General features: G+C 37.8%; 2 protein-coding genes across 2 annotated transcripts; one reads left to right on the forward strand and one right to left on the reverse strand.

The window, feature by feature from the left end:
• Window positions 1–2,397: 2,397 nt before the first annotated feature.
• On the reverse strand, window positions 2,398–7,740 carry LOC141487068 (uncharacterized). Its single transcript, XM_074185871.1, has one exon. The coding sequence runs from the start codon at window positions 7,738–7,740 to the stop codon at window positions 2,398–2,400; it is 5,343 nt and encodes a 1,780-aa protein (XP_074041972.1).
• An 89-nt stretch (window positions 7,741–7,829) lies between these two features.
• On the forward strand, window positions 7,830–11,644 carry LOC141487069 (uncharacterized). The gene is made up of 2 exons (XM_074185872.1): window positions 7,830–7,834; window positions 8,761–11,644. Exons 1-2 carry the CDS (start codon window positions 7,830–7,832, stop codon window positions 11,642–11,644), a joined length of 2,889 nt encoding a protein of 962 aa, XP_074041973.1.
• Window positions 11,645–22,320: the final 10,676 nt, after the last annotated feature.

A 22,320-nucleotide genomic window follows, 5' to 3' on the forward strand; every position in this document is an offset into this window, starting at 1 on the left:
AATAAATCAATGTTTATGGAGTAATGTAGCGTTGCCGGTTTGAAAATTAAGTTATAGAACACACATAGTCATCTATGAGTCACTAGCTGAACTATCTATTGGTTGAAGAAGGACACTGTAAACACTAGACTCATAAGACTGCATCTGTCAAATGTCAATACATGCCAGCATGGCAGGTTCGGCGTTGCCAGTTGGACAATAAATCATTGTTTATGGAGTAATGTAGCGTTGCCGGTTTTGGAATTATTCGTGAACTACTCGACGAAAATTGGAAGCGCGAAAGTGATATATCAATAATAATGAATCAGATTTGAGAAAACACATTACAGATTAATGAGGCTGAATCGTTTCAAAGTGTGATCCCTTAATGTTACAAGGTATTTCAGAATACATCATTGAAAACAAACATGGCCTCGAAGTGTACAGGGTGCGTCAAAATACATCATTTAAGAAAAAACATAACATTTCCACGAGGCTGTAAGTTTTCAACGTGCGATCCCTCAATGTGTACAAGGTATCTCAAAATACATCATTGAAAACCAAATATGACGTCGAAGTGTACAGGGTGCGTCAAAATATATCATTTAAGGAAAAAAACATGTCGATTTGAAATATGATATTGATGTGTATACAGGGCGTTTCAAAATACATCATTTAAGAAAAAAACATGTCGATTCAACAGAAGTCTAGCGTTCCAACATGTCGGAAGTCTCGTATCTTTGTTAACCAAGTTAGCATCATCAGGAGAAAGAGGAGATCCAAAAGTGTCGAGAGGTTGAGCGTTGTGGACTCAACGTGAGGGCAATGGGGGAGCGAAGTATTCGACAATGGCATTCAAAAATACGTTATTTTCCGTGCGTTTTCGATCGTTTTTCGTGCGTTCACGATCGTTTTCCGTGCGTTTATTCGTTATCGTTTCATCGTTATTGTCGTAACGGTTTTTCGTGTTTCAATATGACAGTCATTTATCATTCAACGCGTTCCGCTAACCAAGTAAGCATCATCAGGAAATGACTAAAGTCCATGCTTTGTAATATGAAGATTCATTTTGCGAATTTTCAGACTCTTGAGCGGAACCTTGTGTAACACTTAACCTAATTTTTGTTACAGAGTAGTGTCGGTCAGCTAATCAGAATGGAGAAATCAAATATCGCTCGATTGATTGTGTTAGATGAAATTGAACTGGAGAATGTGGGTCGAATAGTAATAATAATAATAGTGATAGAACTTTAAAAACTTGAAAGTGACGTAGTCAGCGTGGGTGGTGGTGGCGTGTGTGAGGGTTTGTGGAAATTAATGAGTTATTACAAGAAATGATAGCACAACTGTCAGAAGGGCTCCAAGTTGTATATTCGCTGATAATGATCGGATCGTTGCGTACAGCCCGTCAAATGAAATGATAAGAAATGGAGAATTCATTGACAAAGAAGAAGCAAAGATGACGCAATATGTCCAAAAGGCACTAAGCCAAATCTTCGTTAATGATAGTTGAATCTCAACGTGCAGCACATCAAGCGGAAGGGAAACGAATACAGAGTGTACCGACAGAGAAAAAAAAAGCAAAGATGGCGTAAGAATATAATATCCAACGCTTAATGTGAAATACCATAGGAAGAATTGCAAATTCAACAAAAATCACTGAAAAAACTTGGAATTGAAAAATGTTGGGTTATGAACAACCATAAGTTTATTCCAATTGCAGAAGCTTGATTCAAAAGGCAGAATTTTTCGACAAAGAAAATGAAAAAATCATTGTATACTGAAACATATGATATATTTGGATTCCTTAGGGTGGGAAGATTTCGAATCCATCAAAAAACGACCACTTCCGGTTTTCACTTCCGGTCGTCCGATTCCAATGATTTTGACATCAATGGATTCGTTTAGATGTCAAAAATCATAGGTAATCATTTTACGGAGTCAAAAGGACCTTATAACCTAGTTTCATTATACTAGCAGCAACAGACCGATGTGGGTACTCATTTCAAATGATTTCTTTTGTATATCATGAAAAGTATACAGCGTCCAATGTGAAATAGCATAGAAAGAATTGCACATTCAAAGAAAATCATTGAACATATTCGAAATTAAAAGTTGTTGGGTTATGAACAACTACGAGTGTAATGTAATTGCAGAAGTTTTATCAAAAACACATAATTTGTTGACAAAAAAAAATTGAAAAATCATCCTATACTGAAACATATGATATTTTTGGATTCCTTAGTGTTATATGTGGTTTTGAGTTTTTGTGGACTGTATTTGAATAAAATGGCACCACATTCACTACTAACGCTTTATTGCGAAAACTAACAAAATGTTAAATATGAAATGTGTTCACTGTAAAGAGTGTCTATTGCAAGTGTCTTTGTCTTGGGATGTTAGGATGGAAAAAACCCTTCAGCAGGTAGCTGTGCATGGAGGGGTAGACGCTGGGTGTTTAGCGCCCGGTTCTTCGGTGTTGCCAATATTCGACATAGCCCCCGCCTTGAAAGAACCACCTTCTTTCAATGAAAAACTATCTGCTTTGGGTAGAACACAGATTTTGGAGAAGGCTCGTCGCAAGAGGCCTGCCTTGGTCTGGATCGTGGCCACTCTAGAAATACCATCCTTTCCAGGATGTACTGATACGATTCGTCCGAGGGCCCATTTGAATGGGGGGAGGTCGTCATCTTTGATTATGACTAGGTCGTCCTTCCTTAGTGCCTCTTGGTTGGTTCTCCACTTGGTACGCACTTGGAGCTCGCATACATACTCTGAGGACCAGCGTTTCCAGAAATGCTGTTGGATCTGCTGAATTCGCTCGTAGTGTTTCAACCGGTTGTCAGGAACTGCTAGCAGATTAGTGTCTGCGATGGAGATCATGGGACGGCCGATGATAAAGTGAGAGGGCGTGAGGGGATTGAGGTCTGATGGGTCAGAAGATAGTGGGTGCATGGGTCTCGAGTTGAGGATTGCTTCGATTTGCACTAGCAGTGTGTAGAACTGCTCGAAGGTGAGTAATGCATTTCCCGCTACGCGTATCAAATGGTGTTTCATCGATTTCACGCTAGCCTCCCAGAGACCACCAAAGTGCGGAGAAGCCGCTGGAATAAAGGACCATGAAATGCCTTCATTCTCTACTGTTTCGGCTATGTTTTTCGAATTTGTTTTGAGGAAAACGCCGAGATCATGAAGCTCATTGAAAGCTCCAACAAAGTTGGTTCCGTTATCAGAATACATTCGAGACGGTTTTCCTCGCCTTGCTATGAAACGCCTAAAGGCTGCGATAAATGAATCTTTAGTTAGGTCAGGCACTAACTCTATATGAACTGCGCGAGTGGTGAAGCAGACGAAAACGCTAGCGTAGGCCTTGCTTATCTTACAACCACGACCTTGTCGATCCTTGACCTTGAAAGGTCCAGCGTAATCTACCGATGAGATGAAAAACGGAGGAGAAGGATTCACCCTAGTGGCCGGAAGATTTCCCATGAGAGGGTTGGTTATGGTGGGTTTCGTTCTGAAGCACGTTACACATTCACGCACTATCCGTCGAGCTAGGCTGCGACCAGCAATTGGCCAGTATGTTTGTCGAATATGTGCTAATAATAACTGAGGTCCAGCATGCATCAATCGTGTATGCTCCAATGAGAACAGCAACTCAGTGAACTGACATTTATTATTCAATAAAATCGGGTGTCTCTGACTGAAAGGAAAGTTCGAATTGGCCAGCCTTCCTCCAACCCTCAAAATTTCTTGCTCGTCAAGAAAAGGATTTAGTTTCAGTATTTTACTGGATCGATCTAAACCTTTCCCTTCGCGAATGGAGCGAATTTCATTACGAAAGGACGTATTTTGCGTTAAACGAACTAAACGTGAATTTGCGCTATCGATATCATCACATGTGAGCGGCCCTAAATTTCGATCATCTTTATGACACGAAGAGTTTTTTCGAAATCTCAAGCAATAGGCTACTATTCTACGAATTTTTGCTAAGTTTGAATATCTATCGAATATATCGAAAGTCTCAATGGTAGCCTTGTGAGCAAACACAACTTTCTTGAGTTCGGGTAGTGTCGAAGTTTTTGTTGGCATGAAGGGCCAAGCTCCTTCGCTCTCTTGCAGCCAACTCGGTCCACACCAATAAATTTTCAATGAACCGAGCATACCGGGTACGATGCCTCGCGACACGTGGTCAGCAGGGTTGTCCTCAGTGGGCACGTGACGCCAATTCGCTGAGTCACTTAGCTCTTGGATGGCGGCAACACGATTGGCTACGAAAACTTGCAATAAGTTGACCGGCGTTGCTATCCAACCTAAGACTACAGTTGAATCTGTCCAGTACGTGATAAGATCTACCTTCAACTTTAGCGAGTTTTTAACCTTATCAACCATTCGACACATTAGCAAGGAAGCGATGAGCTCTAGACGTGGTATAGTTTGAATCTTCAGAGGCGCTACTTTAGATTTCGCGCAAGCTAAATTCACGAAAGCCTCACCGCGAGAGTTGCATGATTTTATGTAGACGCACGCTCCATACGCATGCGCAGACGAGTCCAAAAATCCGTGGATTTCTAGCGATACGAATTCGGGACAAATAACTCTTCTAGGTATAGAAAGTTCATTGAAATCCTTCAGTTCATCCCGAAACCGCGACCAACGAGTGTGTAAGTTTGATGGCAAGGATTCATCCCAATCAATTTTTTCCATCCATATGTCACGCATGATGAGTTTGGCTAGTAGAATCGACGGGCTCAGTAGTCCTAAAGGATCAAAGATTTGAGAAGTTTCGGAGAGAACCGTACGTTTTGTAACCCTGGTGGAAGTTCCTACTGATATTTTGTATAAAAAACGATCTGTTAAGGCGTTCCATATCATACCAAGGGTTTTCGCGTTTTCATTTACGCCGAGATCTACTAATTGACTGTCATTTTTCGATACCAAGCGTTGTAAAATTTCCGAACTGTTTGAAATGAATTTACGTAAATGAAAACCTCCCGATTCAAGGACCTTGATAACTTTGTTGACAGTTTCAACAGTTTCTGTTACTGTAGCGCCCCCCGTTAGCATATCATCAACATAAAAATGGTGCTTAATCACCTCAGCCGCCGCGGCATCCTCACATTCAACCCCTAACTGATAGAGACAGCGTATGGCTAAGAAGGCAGCAGAGGAAGTGCCGTAAGTGACTGTCGTTAATTCGTAGGTATCTACTGGATTCTCGGGATTATCACGCCAAAGAATCCTTTGCAGAGATCTCTGAGTAGGGTCGACTAGGCACATGCGATACATTTTCTCAATGTCACCCGCAATCACGAAATTGTGCTTTCTATAGAGAAGTAGAATCGAGAACAAATCCGACTGAATAGTCGGCCCGACTAGTTGCAGGTCATTTAATGAATACCCGCTTGTGGTTGAACAAGATGAATCGAAAACCACCCTGAGCTTAGTTGAAAGGCTAGCTTCTTTGATGACTCCGTGATGTGGCATATAGTAGACATTTTTTGCGTTATCAGGTTCAGTGACCTTCACCATATGTCCAAGTGCACGATATTCATCAATAAATTTCCTATACTGATCGCCAAAGGTTTGAAAATTTTGCAATTTCCGCTCTAGTCTCAGAAATCGTTTTTTCGCGACTTCCTGAGAATCTCCGAGCAGTTCGGGGTCGAGTTTGAGTGGAATGCTAACAACAAAACGCCCTTTTTCGTCTCGCTTGGTGTTTTCAACAAAATGCGTTTCAGCTAAAATCTCTTCATGAGATAGTGCCTTCGTGTACGGAAATTCCTCTATCGACCAGAAGCGCTCTAATTGTTTGTCTATCTGTATGTTTTTCGAGAAATTACACTGTACTATGGGAAAGCTACTAGCTTGGATAGGACCCGCGACTATCCAACCGAATCTGCTCTTCTGCAAAATAGGTCCGTGAAAACCTAAATTGATTTTTCCCACACAAATAATTTCCCAAAAATGATCTGCTCCTATTAAGATGTCAATTCTGTTCGGAATGTGGAAATTGGGATCGGCTAACTGGATGTTTTGGGGTATATCAAGTTTTCCCAAATCAATTTTGAAGTTAGGCAAATCCCCCGTTATTTGTGGAACTACTAGACACGAAACGTTTAGTGAGAAATCATTCGTGTTTGATTGAATGTTCAAGTTGCAACGATGTTTCACTTGAGAATACGTCTCATTGAGACCACCTACCACGAGCTGAGTATGAACGGTTTCCAATTTGAGATGTTCACAGAGTTCAGAAGTGATGAAGCTACTTTGAGACCCTGGATCTAGTAATGCACGGGCAAAGTGCACCTTGTTCGAACTGTCGCGAACTCGAACCGTGACTGTCGAGAGAATGACTTGGCTATTACAGGCGCTATAAGCTGAGAATGCTGTGATAGTTTCGTTAGTTTGTCGAAAGGGTTCGGCTTCGCAATTCAAATTTGTAGCCTTGTCTATGTGGAGCATTGTATGGTGTCTAGACTTACAAATTTTACAAGAACTAGACCTGCATTGACGTACCAAGTGACCAGGTTTCAAGCAGTTAATGCAAAGTCCCCTTTGTTTCGCGCGTTCTAGTCTGTTTTTAATCGACAATTTTTTAAAATCTGAACATTCACTGATGAAATGTGGATTTTTGCAATTAGGGCATCTAATGATCGGAGCTTCATTCGATTCGTTTGAACAAATAAATGATTTAATTCTACCATGTTTGTCGTCGCGTCTTGTATTCACATTTTTATGTGCTGAAGGAAAATCTTTGGTTGTCGAGTTTGATACGGACTTAGCGGATTTACCTTTCTCGATATTAGAAAGTAAAATTGCACGTTTTTCCAGGAAGTCCGAGAAGTTTTGCCAACTTGGGCGCTCATACTTTTGTTTTACTTCTTGCCATCTCGCGGACGTGTCGTCGTCTAATTTCGATAGTGTCATGAAAATGATAAACGTACCCCAGTGTTCAGTATGTTCCCCTAACGTACTCAAAGCCTTCAATCTGTTGTTAGTGGCATCCACAACCTTGCGGATTCCCGTTGAGGTAGCGATCTCAATTTTTTCTAACTCAAAAAGTCGTTCTAAATGATGTTGCGTCAAATCGGTAGATTCGTTATATCTTTTACATATCGCTTGCCACGCGTATTTATAATTTTCACTACTATAGTCTAAGCTACCGATATGCTCGTACACTTCTTCGGTCAGGTGTCGTCTAAGGTGATGAAATTTCTCAATATCCGATATGTTTGTTCGCGAATGAATAATAGATTCGAAAGTGTCTCTGAATTCGGGCCACGAATCTAAAGAGCCGTCGAAAATCTTAAGTGTAATTTCAGGTAAACGCGTTTCCCTGATCTCTAGTTTATTTATGCCATCTGGCAACGGTGCATGACCCGATGCATAAGATTTCCTACTGTGCGTTTCGTCTTGTTCCTCACCGCCCGCACTTACAGACGCCAAATATCGTTTAGCTTTACCGACGCATGCAAAGAAATTTGTCTCGAACGATTCCCGCTCGTTTTCTTCGACTATTGTATCGACCGAATTTAATGACTCGATTTCGCTTTGAACCTTGTCGTAGTCCTCAATTAATCTACTAATTCTCTCTAGTCTCACCTGGAGATCAAAGAGAACATCCGAGTCCGTAATACATTTATCTGGATATTTGTTTTCTAAGTGAATAATGAATTTATTGAAAATTGTCAGTTTTGATTTACAAACACTACGTTTCTTACGCAATTTTTCTACGAGTTGAATTTCAGACTCGGCCATTCTGGACTATATGAAATCGACAAAACACCTTGAGAATAACAACAGAATGCGAGCTGAATCTATAATGAATTGACAAGCAGTCTAATGAAATGAAGTAATCTGCTTGCGAGTCAAAGCAAAGGAATGTGTCAAGGAAAGAAATAATATGGAACGGACTCACTTTCTTTTTCTTCTCCTCGTCTGTGAAGATGAATATCGTTCGTTGCACTAAGATCAAAAATAGTATATCCAATCCGTCTCGAATGGACCAAAATGTTATATGTGGTTTTGAGTTTTTGTGGACTGTATTTGAATAAAATGGCACCACATTCACTACTAACGCTTTATTGCGAAAACTAACAAAATGTTAAATATGAAATGTGTTCACTGTAAAGAGTGTCTATTGCAAGTGTCTTTGTCTTGGGATGTTAGGATGGAAAAAACCCTTCAGCAGGTAGCTGTGCATGGAGGGGTAGACGCTGGGTGTTTAGCGCCCGGTTCTTCGGTGTTGCCAATATTCGACACTTAGGGTAAGAAGGTTTCGAATCCGTCAAAAACAGGTCACTTCCGGTTTCCACTTCCGGTCGTCCGATTCCGATGATTTTGACATGAATGGATTCGTTTAGATGTCAAAAAACATAGTTAATCATTTTACGAAGCCAAAAGGACCTCATAACCTATTTTCATTATACTAGTCGCAACAGGTCGATGTGGGTACTCATTTCAAATGATTTCATTCGCTGATTATAAAAAGGTTAATATCGAGCGTCTAATGTGGAATAACAAAGGGAGAATTGCATATAAAAATATGTTGTTTTTTTTTGCGATACATGAAATGTTTTTCTTGCGTGTATCGTCACGTCAGAAAATCATTTCTGACAACCTCCTGAGGGCGTGAATAAACTTCGTTACACATCGATACATACTTAACGTTAGTTGATAAAAGTGCTCGCGCAGCTGAGTTTTGTCATTCTGTTACAGATATTTGAAGTGGAAACATCTTATCACAGTAAAATGCCGCTCTTCGCTGACTTGTTGCAGTATATCTCTCTCTCTTTTGGGGTTGATAACCACTGAGTTTAATGAAAAATGTGCTCTGGATGGAATCATAAAATGTGATAAAGGTTCACGAAGAATAAGGAAGGCGATACAGACCGCATCATCACTGGGTGAGAAGCAGCATTTGGAAACCTGTTATCGTAATATCAAAAGTCTAAGGAGACAGTTCAAAGTGATACGAAAGAAGGGGGCGGGACAGGTATCACGACCTGATGATGCTAAAAAGCAGGTTCATTGGGATGATTCAAAATCAGCTTCCAACTCTAGAATTAGATCTGGTGTTATTTCCAATCTCAAACATAAGGATCCCTCAGCTTTTGTGGATGACTGCAAGGCTCTCTTCAAGCGGAGAATTCAGAATGCTCTGAAGAAGGATGAATCTATCAAGGTAAATACCACCTTCTGCGGAGAATTTGAGATAGTGAAGGGAGACAGAATACTGAAGGAGTACAAGTACTTCACTACTACGAACTCTCCCATATATAGAGACACCGCCCTCAACGATTGGTTCGATGAAAAAGTTACAACACCAATACTCAGAGAACTCGAAGAGTTTCAAGGAAGGGATAGCGGCTGGGCGCTGAAGAAGATCTTGAACTTGGATGTGAATATTAATAAGTTCACACCGCAGCTGGGGTCCTCATTCATAGACCTTCCACCTCAAATTTTGCTGAAAAATTCTTGCATAAATGTGAAAAACAATTATGAGGCTTGCTTTGCGTGGGCTGTTACCTCAGCACTCTATCCTGTGCAAAAACATGCTGATCTTACTTCATCATATCCTAATTATTCTGAAGCATCGAAACTTGGAGGAATTGATTTCCCAATGACTATTAGACAAATTCCGAAATTTGAGAAACTGAATGATATTTCTATCAATGTTTACATTCTTCAAAAGAAATGTGAAACGTTCATTACCCTACCTACATACCTCACAAAGGAAAAGAAAGCTAGACATGTGAATTTACTGCTGATTCAAGATAATTATGATGAATCTGAAACCTCAGTTCGTTATCACTACGTATGGATAAAGAACTTATCAAGGCTCTTATCGAAACAGTTGAGTAAAGAACATGGTCAAAAGTACTTTTGTGATCGCTGCCTACATTACTTTCGATCCCAAGAAAAACTAGAGAAACATACTGAGTATTGTCAGAGAATTAATGAAACAGCCATCAAGATGCCTGAGGAGGGTAAAAACATTATCAAGTTCAAAAATCATAAAAATAAAGAAAGGGCCCCTTTCGTCGTATACGCCGACTTAGAATCCGTTTTGAAGCCTACTGATGATCCTAAAAAACATCAACATCATATTCCGGCAGCTGTGGGTAACTACTTAAAGTGCTCATACGATGACACTCTTTCCTTCTATAGGGCATATCGTGGAGAGGATTGTATGCAATGGTTCGCTGATGACATGGGTGAACTAGCTGAAGATATGGCTACAGTATTTTGGTGTCCATACGATATCAATATGACTGTAAAGCAAGAAGTTGAATTTCAAAGGGCTACACACTGCCACATCTGCGAAGAGCCCTTCACTCCTGAAGACAAGAAAGTACGCGATCATAATTATCTCATACCATGTGATAACTATCGTGGCCCTGCGCACGAAGGGTGTAATATAAACTACAAAGATAGCCATGTAGTTCTCGTAGTCTTTCACAATTTGAGTGGCTATGATGCACATTTCATCATCACAGATATTGCATCTAGACTGAGGGGTACGATTGACCTGCTTCCCATCACGAAAGAAAAGTACATTTCCTTCACCACACATGTGGATGATACTTCAGTGCAGTTTCGATTCATCGATTCTTTCCGCTTTATGAATTCATCTCTGGATATGTTAGCATCATACTTGACAGAGTTTCCTAATGTTGAGGTTCAGTTCTCTGAGTTACCCAAAGACTTGGTTGCATTACTTACTAAGAAAGGAGTCATGCCCTATGATTCAATTGATTTTTTCGATAGATTTGATGAAGCTTGCTTGCCCCCTATTGATGCCTTCTACAACAAATTAGAAGATAAGCCCTGCCCCCGCAGACTATATCAACGAGCGCAGGATGTGTGGAAGAGTTTCAATTGTCAGACTTTGGGTCAATATGTGGATTTATATATGAAAACAGATATCCTCCTCCTTGCTGACGTATTCGAACAATTTCGTGCAAGCTGCCTCAGAACTTATAATCTGGACCCTGCCCATTACTATACGCTACCAGGCCTTACGTGGGATGCAATGCTCAAATATACCAAAGTCGAATTGGAACTACTGACCGATCCTGACATGTTTCTATTCGTTGAACGAGGCATTCGAGGTGGACTCAGCCAAGTTTGTTCGAAGAGAAGAGCTCATGCTAACAATAAGTATTTGAACAATTATGACTCTTCAAATCCTGACATATACCTCATGTATTTTGACGTATACAACCAGTATGGGTGGGCGATGTCCCAGTATTTGCCATATGATGGGTTTAATTGGTGCGATACCAATATTGACGTCTCATCAATATCCGATGAGAGCGACGTGGGATATATGCTTGAAGTTGATCTTGAGTATCCTAAACATCTACATGATTCGCACAAAGACTTGCCTCACTGCCCTGAACATATAAATCCAAGAACAAAAAAGCCCTCAAAATCGATAAAAGAGCTCACCAAATTGATGTCTACTCTCCAACACAAAGAAAAATATGTGATTCATTATCGCACCCTCAAACAAGACATTGCTAATGGTCTTATCATCACGAAAATTCATCGAGTACTTCAATTCAACCAATTACCATGGTTGAAGTCCTATATTGATTTGAATACTGATTTGCGGGAAAGGGCTATGAATGAGTTGAGAAAAACCTCTTCAAACTGATCAATAATGCAGTATTCGGAAAAACGATGAAAGACATTAGAAAAAGAGTCAACATTAAACTCCTCACCAAATGGGCTGGTCGCTACGGAGCTGAGGCCTATATTTCCAAGCCGGAATTCAAAAATTGCATGATATTCAATGAGAATTTGGTGGCAGTCGAACTGAGGAAACTGCAAGTTTGTCTAAATAAACCGATACAAGTAGGACAAGCTATTTTAGACTTGCCAAAGACTACCATGAACGATTTTCATTATGGCTATATGCGCCATCGATTCGGAAATAATTGTGTAATTCTCTACACCGATACAGATAGCCTGATTTATGAAATATGCAATCAGGATCCTTATGAAATGATACGACAAGATTGTCATAAATTCTTCGATACTTCGGATTACCCTTCCAACAATCAGTTTAAGTTCCTTTGGTAAATAAAAAGGTTCTCGGGATGATGAAAGATGAGAATAACGCAATTCTGATGACTGATTACGTAGGCCTTAGATCGAAATTGTATACAACTAGGGTATTGTTGACGGAGGATGGTATCAATAAGAAGCGCCAGCAGTTGATAAATGATGGCTATGATGAGGATGAAATTATTTAAATCATCACATGCTTGGGGGTTACCAAGAAGGCAAAGGGAGTCAAATCTTCTGTGGTGAAGAATAAAATTACTTTCGATGATTATGTGAATTGCTTAGATGATTGTAATAATATGAGTGTCATCCAAAATTTAATTCGATCTAATTAACATCAAGTACATTCCTTTGCCCAATACAAGATTGCCCTCAGCTCTGAAGATGATAAGCGTTATATAATTCCAGATTCACACAATACACTTCCTTGGGGTCACTATTCTATCCCTCAAACATCAAATGCTATGGATATAGACGATTAGCCCATGATTACTAGTATATATGTATTTGGCTGCAGTTCAGCTGAGAAAAGATTTATATGTTAATTATGAATGTTCAACTAACTACTTTATATTATCAGTTAATTTAAGGTATATAGATTTGAAAAACTTCAATAGCGGCAAAATATGTTGTTACTTGTGAAATGTAATTGTGAATATATGGATGGAATGATTAGATATCAATAAATATTTTGTAGTATATTTTTTGAATTTATGAATAATTCCTTCTTACGTTAGACACTTCCAAACCCATCCTCCTTTGCGGTTTAACTAACCCCTCACTTATAACAAACATGATACTAATTACAGTCTACGAGCAATTTTTATCTACTAGAAAGGTAAAATATTGCTCCTTCACGTGGTGGCGCTATTACGAATCATTATGATTCAACCGAAGTAGACTGATTTCTCATTTTTACCAATATCTCAGTGGAAAATCTCTGTTCTTCACAGAAAAAGTTTTTTGAATGATTAAATTCCAAATGTTCGACTAAATAAAAATTTCCAATATCTGTGGAAATTTCTTCAAACTGACACGTGATGAGATGAAGATGCGCTTAAATCTACACAATCATTCATAACACGTTACGTTGCAAATCATATGGGTATTTGAAAAAAAAGGGCTTGAAAAATGTATATTTTTTCGCTGTGATTGAAAGGACCAAAATCCTCTAGATTTTCATTCAAGCGGTCATCTCTTGTATATAAAACTCCTGTATTAGATATGAATGCTTTCAGGAATCAAATAAATGACAATTGTAATGGCATGTACTAGAAATGAATGATTTTAGGAATCAAATAAATGAGAATTGTAATTTTATAAGGAATACTACGGGTATTTTTGAACGTGTCAGATAATAATCAATGACAGATCGATCGCAGTCCTGTATTTTATTAGACATTTCGCTCATAGTCTTTGGGCTTGAAATAGTTCATTCACTTTTGATCTTCACCCCACCATCAACTACACACAACTTCACGCCAACCTAGCCAGTTTAGTGGTGACGTTGTTATAGTGAAAACGTGTCTTGTGAATTTGAATCCCTCGCCTTCAAAACATTAAGGTTCCTTCTAATAACATTGAATTTCAAGTTTTTTTTTTCAACGTTTTTCTCTTTTTATATGCAATTCTCCCTTTGTTATTCCACATTAGACGCTCGATATTAACCTTTTTATAATCAGCGAATGAAATCATTTGAAAGGAGTACCCACATCGACCTGTTGCGACTAGTGTAATGAAAATAGGTTATGAGGTCCTTTTGGCTTCGTAAAATGACTATGTTTTTTGACATCTAAACGAATCCATTCATGTCGAAATCATCGGAATCGGACGACCGGAAGTGAAAACCGGAAGTGACCTGTTTTTGACGGATTCGAAACCTTCTCACCCTAACGAATCCAAAAATATCATATGTTCCAGTATAGGATGATTTTTCCATTTTTTTTTGTCAACAAATTATGTGTTTTTAATAAAACTTCTGCAATTACATTACACTCGTAGTTGTTCATAACCCAACAACTTTTAATTTCAAATATGTTCAATGATTTTCTTTGAATGTGCAATTCTTTCTATGCTATTTCACATTGGACGCTGTATACTTTTCATAATCTACAAATGAAATCATTTGAAATGAGTACCCACATCGGTCTGTTGCTGCTAGTATAATGAAACTAGGTTATGAGGTCCTTTTGACTTCGTAAAATGATTAACTATGTTTTTTGACATCTAAACGAATCCATTGATGTCAAAATCATCGTAATCAGACGTGGTCGTTTTTTGATGGATTCGAAATCTTCTCACCCTAAGGAATCCAAATATATCATATGTTTCAGTATACGATGATTTTTTCATTTTCTTTGTCGAAAAATTCTGCCTTTTGAATCAAGCTTCTGCAATTGGAATAAACTTATGGTTGTTCATAACCCAACATTTTTCAATTCCAAGTGTTTTCAGTGATTTTTGTTGAATTTGCAATTCTTCCTATGCTATTTCACATTAAGCGTTGGATATTATATTCGTTACGCCATCTTTGCTTTTTTTTCTCTGTCGGTACACTCTGTATTCGTTTCCCTTACACTTGATGTGCTGCACGTTGAGATTCAACTATCATTAACAAAGATTTGGCTTAGTGCCTTTTTGACATATTGCGTCATTTTTGCTTTTTCTTTGTCGATGAATTCTGCATTCATTATCATTTCATTTGACGTGCTGTACGCAACGATCCGATCATTATTAGCGAATATACAACTTAGAGCCCTTCTGACAGTTGTGCTATCATTTCTTGTAATAACTCATTAATTTCCACAAACCCTCACACACGCCACCACCACCCACGCTGACTATGTCACTTTCAAGGTTTTATAGTTTTATCACTATTATTATTATTATTCGACCCACATTCTCCAGTTCAATTTCATCTAACACAATCAATCGAGCGATATTTGATTTCCCCATTCTGATTAGCTGACCGACACTACTCTGTAACAAAAGTTAGGTTGAGTGTTCCACAAGGTTCCGCTCAAAGTCTGAAAATTCGCAAAATGAATCTTCATATTACAAAGCATGGACTTTAGTCATTTCCTGATGATGCTTACTTGGTTAGCGGAACGCGTTAAATGATAAATGACTGTCATATTGAAACACGAAACACCGTTACGACAATAACGATGAAACGATAACGAATAAACGCACGGAAAACGATCGTGAACGCACGAAAAACGATCGAAAACGCACGGAAAATAACGTATTTTTGAATGCCATTGTCGAATACTTCGCTCCCCCATTGCCCTCACGTTGAGTCCACAACGCTTAACCTCTCGACACTTTTGGATCTCCTCTTTCTCCTGATAATGCTAACTTGGTTAACAAAGATACGAGACTTCCGACATGTTGGAACGCTAGACTTCTGTTGAATCGACATGTTTTTTTTCTTAGATGATGTATTTTAAAACGCCCTATATACACATCAATATCATATTTCGAATCGACATGTTTTTTTCCTTAAATGATATATTTTGACGCACCCTGTACACTTCGACGTCATATTTGGTTTTCAATGATGTATTTTGAGATACCTTGTACACATTGAGGGATCGCACGTTGAAAACTTACAGCCTCGTGGAACTGTTATGTTTTTTCTTAAATGATGTATTTTGACGCACCCTGTACACTTCGACGCCATGTTTGTTTTCAATGATGTATTCTGAAATACCTTGTAACATTAAGGGATCACACTTTGAAACGATTCAGCCTCATTAATCTGTAATGTGTTTTCTCAAATCTGATTCATTATTATTGATATATCACTTTCGCGCTTCCAATTTTCGTCGAGTAGTTCACGATTAATTCAAAAACCGGCAACGCTACATTACTCCATATACAATGATTTATTGTACAACTGGCAACGCCGAACCTGCCATGCTGGCATGTATTGACATTTGACAGATGCAGTCTTATGAGTCTAGTGTTTACAGTGTCCTTCTTCAACCAATAGATAGTTCAGCTAGTGACTCATAGATGACTCTGTGTGTTCTATAACTTAATTTTCAAACCGGCAACGCTACATTACTCCATAAACATTGATTTATTGTACAACTGGCAACACCTGCTTGCACTAGAAACCGGTAAAACCTCGATCTCCATCTCTCTTTGCATCGATTACGTAACACGCGCCTCTCGCTCTCACATACACATACACATCTTTACATGAAATAATAATTATTTCCCAAATCTAAGTATATTTTCCTATCTTCAGTATGATACTGACGATTATATTCTATGGAAATAAAAAATAAAAATGCTGTCAAGTATAATGAATGAGCCAATTTCGGTCCCGACAAAACTAACGCTATAAATACCCAACATTTGCAGTTGACTTCAATATCTTACGATGGTGTAGAGGCTAAGGACTATGTCTACGGTCTAATTGAAATCACGTGACTGGAACGTGACAAGGGGGGCGAGGGGTTAGTGGGGCGTTTCCCCCACTCCTGTTTGAACCAAAAATTGCAGAAAGTTTAGCTCCATAAGAAAATACATGGGATTTTGAGCTCGGAACAAGTTTGTTCATCTACTGATTTGAATTTCCCGCTCTATGCGCGATAGCTGATTGGTTGACTGAATGACTGAACGGTAGAAGTGGAAAAGTAGGGGTGGTCTGAAGTGAGCTTTGAAGGCTAAGGCTCAGTTTACACATAATGGACGTCTGGCAGAGACGAGGCGCTGACCTTTACTCCTTTTTTTGTGAAGTGGGCCTGAGGTCCAAAAAGGACCAGAATAAAGCGCCATAAAAAATACATTGGATTTTGGGCTGAAATTCCTGTTGCCTAATTACTAAGTTAGCTTTCCGGAAAAAAAAATCAAATTTGTCATTAACTTGAATTTAAAAAATTTTCCATGTTGAAAGAAATATGTATCATCTGGTGATGTTTCAAAGACTCTATCTATCTTCTTTGTCCAAACTATTCAAATCAAAACATTATAATTTGTAGTTATGATTCGTCTTACGAAATCAATAAATTTGATATTATTATTATCATTGACACTGATAATATCAAATTGATCGTCGGTATGATAATGAAGATGGATAAAGTATTCGAAACATCACCAGATAAGTATACAAATAGAATATATTTCCGCGGTTAGAATTTTGAACATCTGATTTCGAGTTGAACAGCGTTCAAAATTTTGCGTTGTTCGACGTTTCGGCTTCGACTTTGACTTTTTCAGGAAGTAAAAAAGTGTAGCTGCACTAAGAGATACACATTATATATTCTTGTTGGTTTGGAAATGAAGATTCATATTCCTAATTGGATTTTATAGTTGATTCAGAAACAATTTTAAAGATATAATGGGAATACTTACTTCGAATGAGACATTGCGATAATTCCATCTGAAAAAAGTCTGCAGGGATTCGTTGAGTGATTCTTCACTGGATGAATCAGTTTCATTAGGATTGATGACATTTGGAATATTTTTTTCTGATATGCCTATGTCTATGCGATCATCCAGATCCCACATCTCTGCTTCGATTCTGATTGTTTTGTGGATACAGTTTTCCCAAGCTTTTCGGTCGACTGTTTCCATAGCACTGTATAAGTATTTCTTTATTTCACACAGCTTGAAGGTCTTATTATTCCTTGCGATGAATCCTTCAACTTGAGCCAAAACCAAGTCTATTGGATTCATTTCACAGTGATAAGGCGACAACCAAAGAACCGACATTCCTTCAGTCTTCGCTATCCCATCGGTGACATACCTGACGAATTTCGACTTATGACGTTTAGCCAAGTTGGGGAGCTTCGCTTTCAACATGGTCGATTCAAAAGGAATAGCCTCTATTTGTAATATCTGCTTTCTTCCAACACTACGTCAGCAGCTTCTCGACTCGTCTACTGTGGTAACTTGCATTATCCATTACCATTACGCATCCCTGCGGAAGTTTTACAAGTATGTGCCTAAACCATTTTTCAAATACTGTGGCATCCATTTCTTGATGATAATTCCGATTTTTCTTCGATTCAAACACCTTCGATCCATCTTTCACGAATCCTTTACTGCTGCCTATGTGAGTGATGATAAGACGACGACTTTTTCCTACTGGAATTTTCAAACCAGTGGACCAACCTTCCATAAAAGCTTGTCTTCCACTTTTGATGTTCTGATCTTGCCAAACCTTCGAGACGGTATCACCCTCATTGACCCATGTTTCATCCAAATAAAAAATGGATCTACCTAGTGCCTTGGCTTCCTTCATTTCTCTTGAATAGTTTCATCTTCATTCTACAATCTCTGATTTTTCTATCAACATACTCTTTCTATCTTGCTTTCCAGAAGTGAAATTCAGCTCATTGAAATTGTGGATCTATTGACACCGGTCATACTCACGCATTTTTGTACTACTTCCTCCTTACTTTTTATTTTGGGCGGATATTGTATTCTTAAAGAATTATATACATTCATAACAAATGTTTTTTCATTTATATTCAATGGTGAGAATTTCGGACACTTCACGATTCCCGAACATTTAGCTTCCATGTTGTATAGCTATTTATTCAACGCGCTCTCGAAGTGAAGTGAAGAATATCACGAATACTCTCGCTAAAAAGCCAAGTCGGTCTTATTGATGGGTGCGATGTGTCTGTTAACTGTATAATTCAGAGGAATATCTATTTATACCGCCTTAAAAAAATGTTGTTTCAATCCCCATATATATATATATATATATATATATATATATATATACATATATATATATATATATATATATATATATATATATATATATATATACATATATATATATATATATACATATATATATATATACATATATATATATATATATATATATATATATATATATATATATATATATATATATATATATATATATATATATATATATATATATATATATATATATATATATATATATATATATATATATATATATATATATATATATATATATATATATATATATATATATATAGGGTGTCCCTGGACTTCCTCTTTTCCTCTCGGGAATGTATAGATGGGGTCAAAATATCACCAGTACTTCATATAACTTTTTTTCCTAAAAGTCTTCGTAACCAAGTTACGGGCCCTCGAAGTTACAAAATGAAAAATGTTTTTCTTTGATAACTTTTCAAGTGAATATTCAAAATCATCCAAATTTTGGTAATTGACTAAACAAATGAATTCCGTCGATGAGCTTTCATGCAGGAGTCAGTTGTTTTGGTACAAAGTCAGGAACGGACTACCCCCGATGGTCCACGCCCCAAAACTTTGAAATGACAGATATTTTTCAATATTTTTCAACAAAATAAGGTTACTTGGACAATTTTATGAATAAAAGTACTCGTGTGGAAAGTCGATCGGAGCAACGAGTCTTGATAAAAATGTAGTTCTACTCGACGACATCAAACCCGCTCGTCCATCATTATTTGAAATGAATAAATATCAAAGCAGAAATAATAATGATAACGTTAATTCAACAACATTTATAACAGGAATAATTCAAAGTATGCTAAAATGAAGTCGTAAACAAAAAGTACAGTACCTATATGGAAGTTCAAGTCACAATTGTGATAGCAGATATTTTTTCAAAAGAAATATCAAGTTCTGTAGATTCGTGGTGTTTTTAAACTAACAAGCTACTCTACTATGAAATATCGAATTCATTCCATATTTTGTATGTACATAATACGTGTGGAATAATCACGTTTCGTGTTGATCAGTTATCTGAATCTCATGAAACATTTGAATGTTTCAAATTCTTCTTCACAGCTAAACTGTTGAGGAGTTTCACTGATAATTATAATTTTATGGGAGAAATTCTTTAACACGAATCTAAATTTAGCTGAAAAAACGCACATCGGAAAAAATATTTACTATACTAATAAAAAGCAAACGAATGAACTACAGAAACGGCTGCACATGATCAGGTGAAAAATATCCAGGGAATAATTATGTTCCATTTCTTTCACAGATGTTGACAAAAAAACCTTTTAGAAAGTTTTGATAAAAAATGAGAAACTGGAATGCGATTTTGTTTTGTTGAGTGGTGCGTTGTCATATGACTATCATTGTATTGTCAATATTCTATAGGATATTTTGAATTTTTTTGATATGGCCGAACAGTTTACATTCAATGAATATGCAGATATGCATGTATTTTATGGACGAGCATTTTGTAATGCTGCAGAAGCTCGTCGTCTGTATTCCGAGCATTTTCCCAATCGAACGGTACCGTCAAGAGAAACATTCGAGCGTGTCGATCGCAGCTTGAGGGAGACAGGTATGTAATAATTGATAATTAATTTGAGCACGTTGTTTTATTTCGATATTATTGTAGGTACAGTTTTGCCAAAACGAGGTGGTGAGGGCGCTCCTAGGACTGTACGTACCGTTGTATTGGAGGAAAATATTTTGGAAGCCGTCGCTGATGATCCTTCAATGAGCATCAGAAATCTATCAGAACAGTTCCATACATCCAAGTCCACTATTCATAGAATAATTAGGGAACAACTGCTCCACCCATTTCACATCCAGAAGGTACATGCCATGACACCTCAAGATTTTCCAGCACAACTGGAACATGCCAATTGGTTCATGGATAGGCAAAGAGAGGATATGACTTTTATTAATCGAGTTTTATTCACTGATGAAGCAGGTTTCAGTAGAGATGGAGTTACCAACTCTCATAATCTCCATATATGAGCCGAAGAAAATCCCCATGGGATATTGCAAACCAAACACCTACGGAAATTCAACGTGAATGTTTGGGCTGGTATCATAGGAAACCATCTTATAGGACCATTCGTTCTACAGTACCGATTGAATGGAGAACGTTATTTGGAGTTCATTCAGAACGATTTGAATGGACTTTTGGAACATGTTCCATTGCAAACCCGAAGAGATATGTGGTTTATGCATGATGGCGCTCCTCCTCATTTTAGTTTGATTGTGCGTGACCATCTGAACCATATTTTCCACAATAGATGGATTGGTAGAGGTGGGCCATATTCATGGTCATCGCGGTCTCCGGATTTAAATCCATCGGATTTCTTTCTGTGGGGGCATCTAAAAAGCCTTGTTTACGCTACACCTATTCACACAAGAGATGCATTGTTGAATAGAATAACATTACATTGTGAAGCCATACGAAACGACCTTGGAATGCTATTTCAAGTACAGAGAGGGTGTCTTCGCAGACTAAGAAAATGTTTGCTCTTGAGGCTCTTGAGTTTCGTTAGTTAAACGTGTTTGCATTATAAAAATTCGTTATGAACATTTTACCTATCATTTCCATTTTCCTTAAAAACTAATATTTTCGAATAATGGTAGACATCTCAGGATAAATGTTGTTGAATTAACGTTATCATTATTATTTCTGCTTTGATAATTATTCATTTCAAATAATGGTGGACGAGCGGGTTTGATGTCGTCGAGTGAAACTACATTTTTATCAAGACTCGTTGCTCCGATCGACTTTCCACACGAGTACTTTTATTCATAAAATTGTCCAAGTAACTTTAATTTGTTGAAAAATATTGAAAAATATCTGTCATTTCAAAGTTTTGGGGTGTGGACCATCGGGGGTAGTCCGTTCCTGACTTTGTAGCAAAACAACTGACTCCTGCATGAAAGCTCATCGAAGGAATTTATTTGTTTAGTCAATTACCAAAATTTGGATGATTTTGAATATTCACTTGGAAAGTTATCAAAGAAAAACATTTTTCATTTTGTAACTTCGAGGGCCCGTAACTTGGTTACGAAGACTTTAAGGAAAAAAAAATATATATATATATATATATATATATATATATATATATATATATATGTTATAACTCACTTGAGAAAAATAACTTTTTAAAAATTAATATTTATTGAACAGGGGAAACAGATCTGTATCCCCAGAGTTGAGTAGTAACAGTATGACAACTAGAATACAACTAAAACTATTACGCCACGCAGGACGTTTTTTATATGGAAAAATATCATGAAGTAAGCGTCTGGGTGAACAAAGAACAGTAAACGGCGCCTGGGATCTTTCTGGAACTGCGTAGGTGCCGGATGTTGATTCAGCTATGCTCTTGAGATGGTCACCTTGGAGATGAATGGTAGAGGTCAGCCATGGGCATATAACAACTCCCCTTTACCAAAAAAAGTTGGTTCCTTATGAAGCAACTTTTGGGCTGTAAAGTATAAAAAATATATTAGTAATCGTCTAATGTGATTTCCTCGTCCTCGGGAATC

This window comes from Leptinotarsa decemlineata, unplaced genomic scaffold (genome assembly GCF_025532065.1).
Source record: "Leptinotarsa decemlineata unplaced genomic scaffold, Ldec_3_MD MMD2_tig00078360_RagTag_RagTag, whole genome shotgun sequence".
In the NCBI taxonomy this organism is placed as follows: Eukaryota; Metazoa; Arthropoda; class Insecta; order Coleoptera; family Chrysomelidae; genus Leptinotarsa; species Leptinotarsa decemlineata.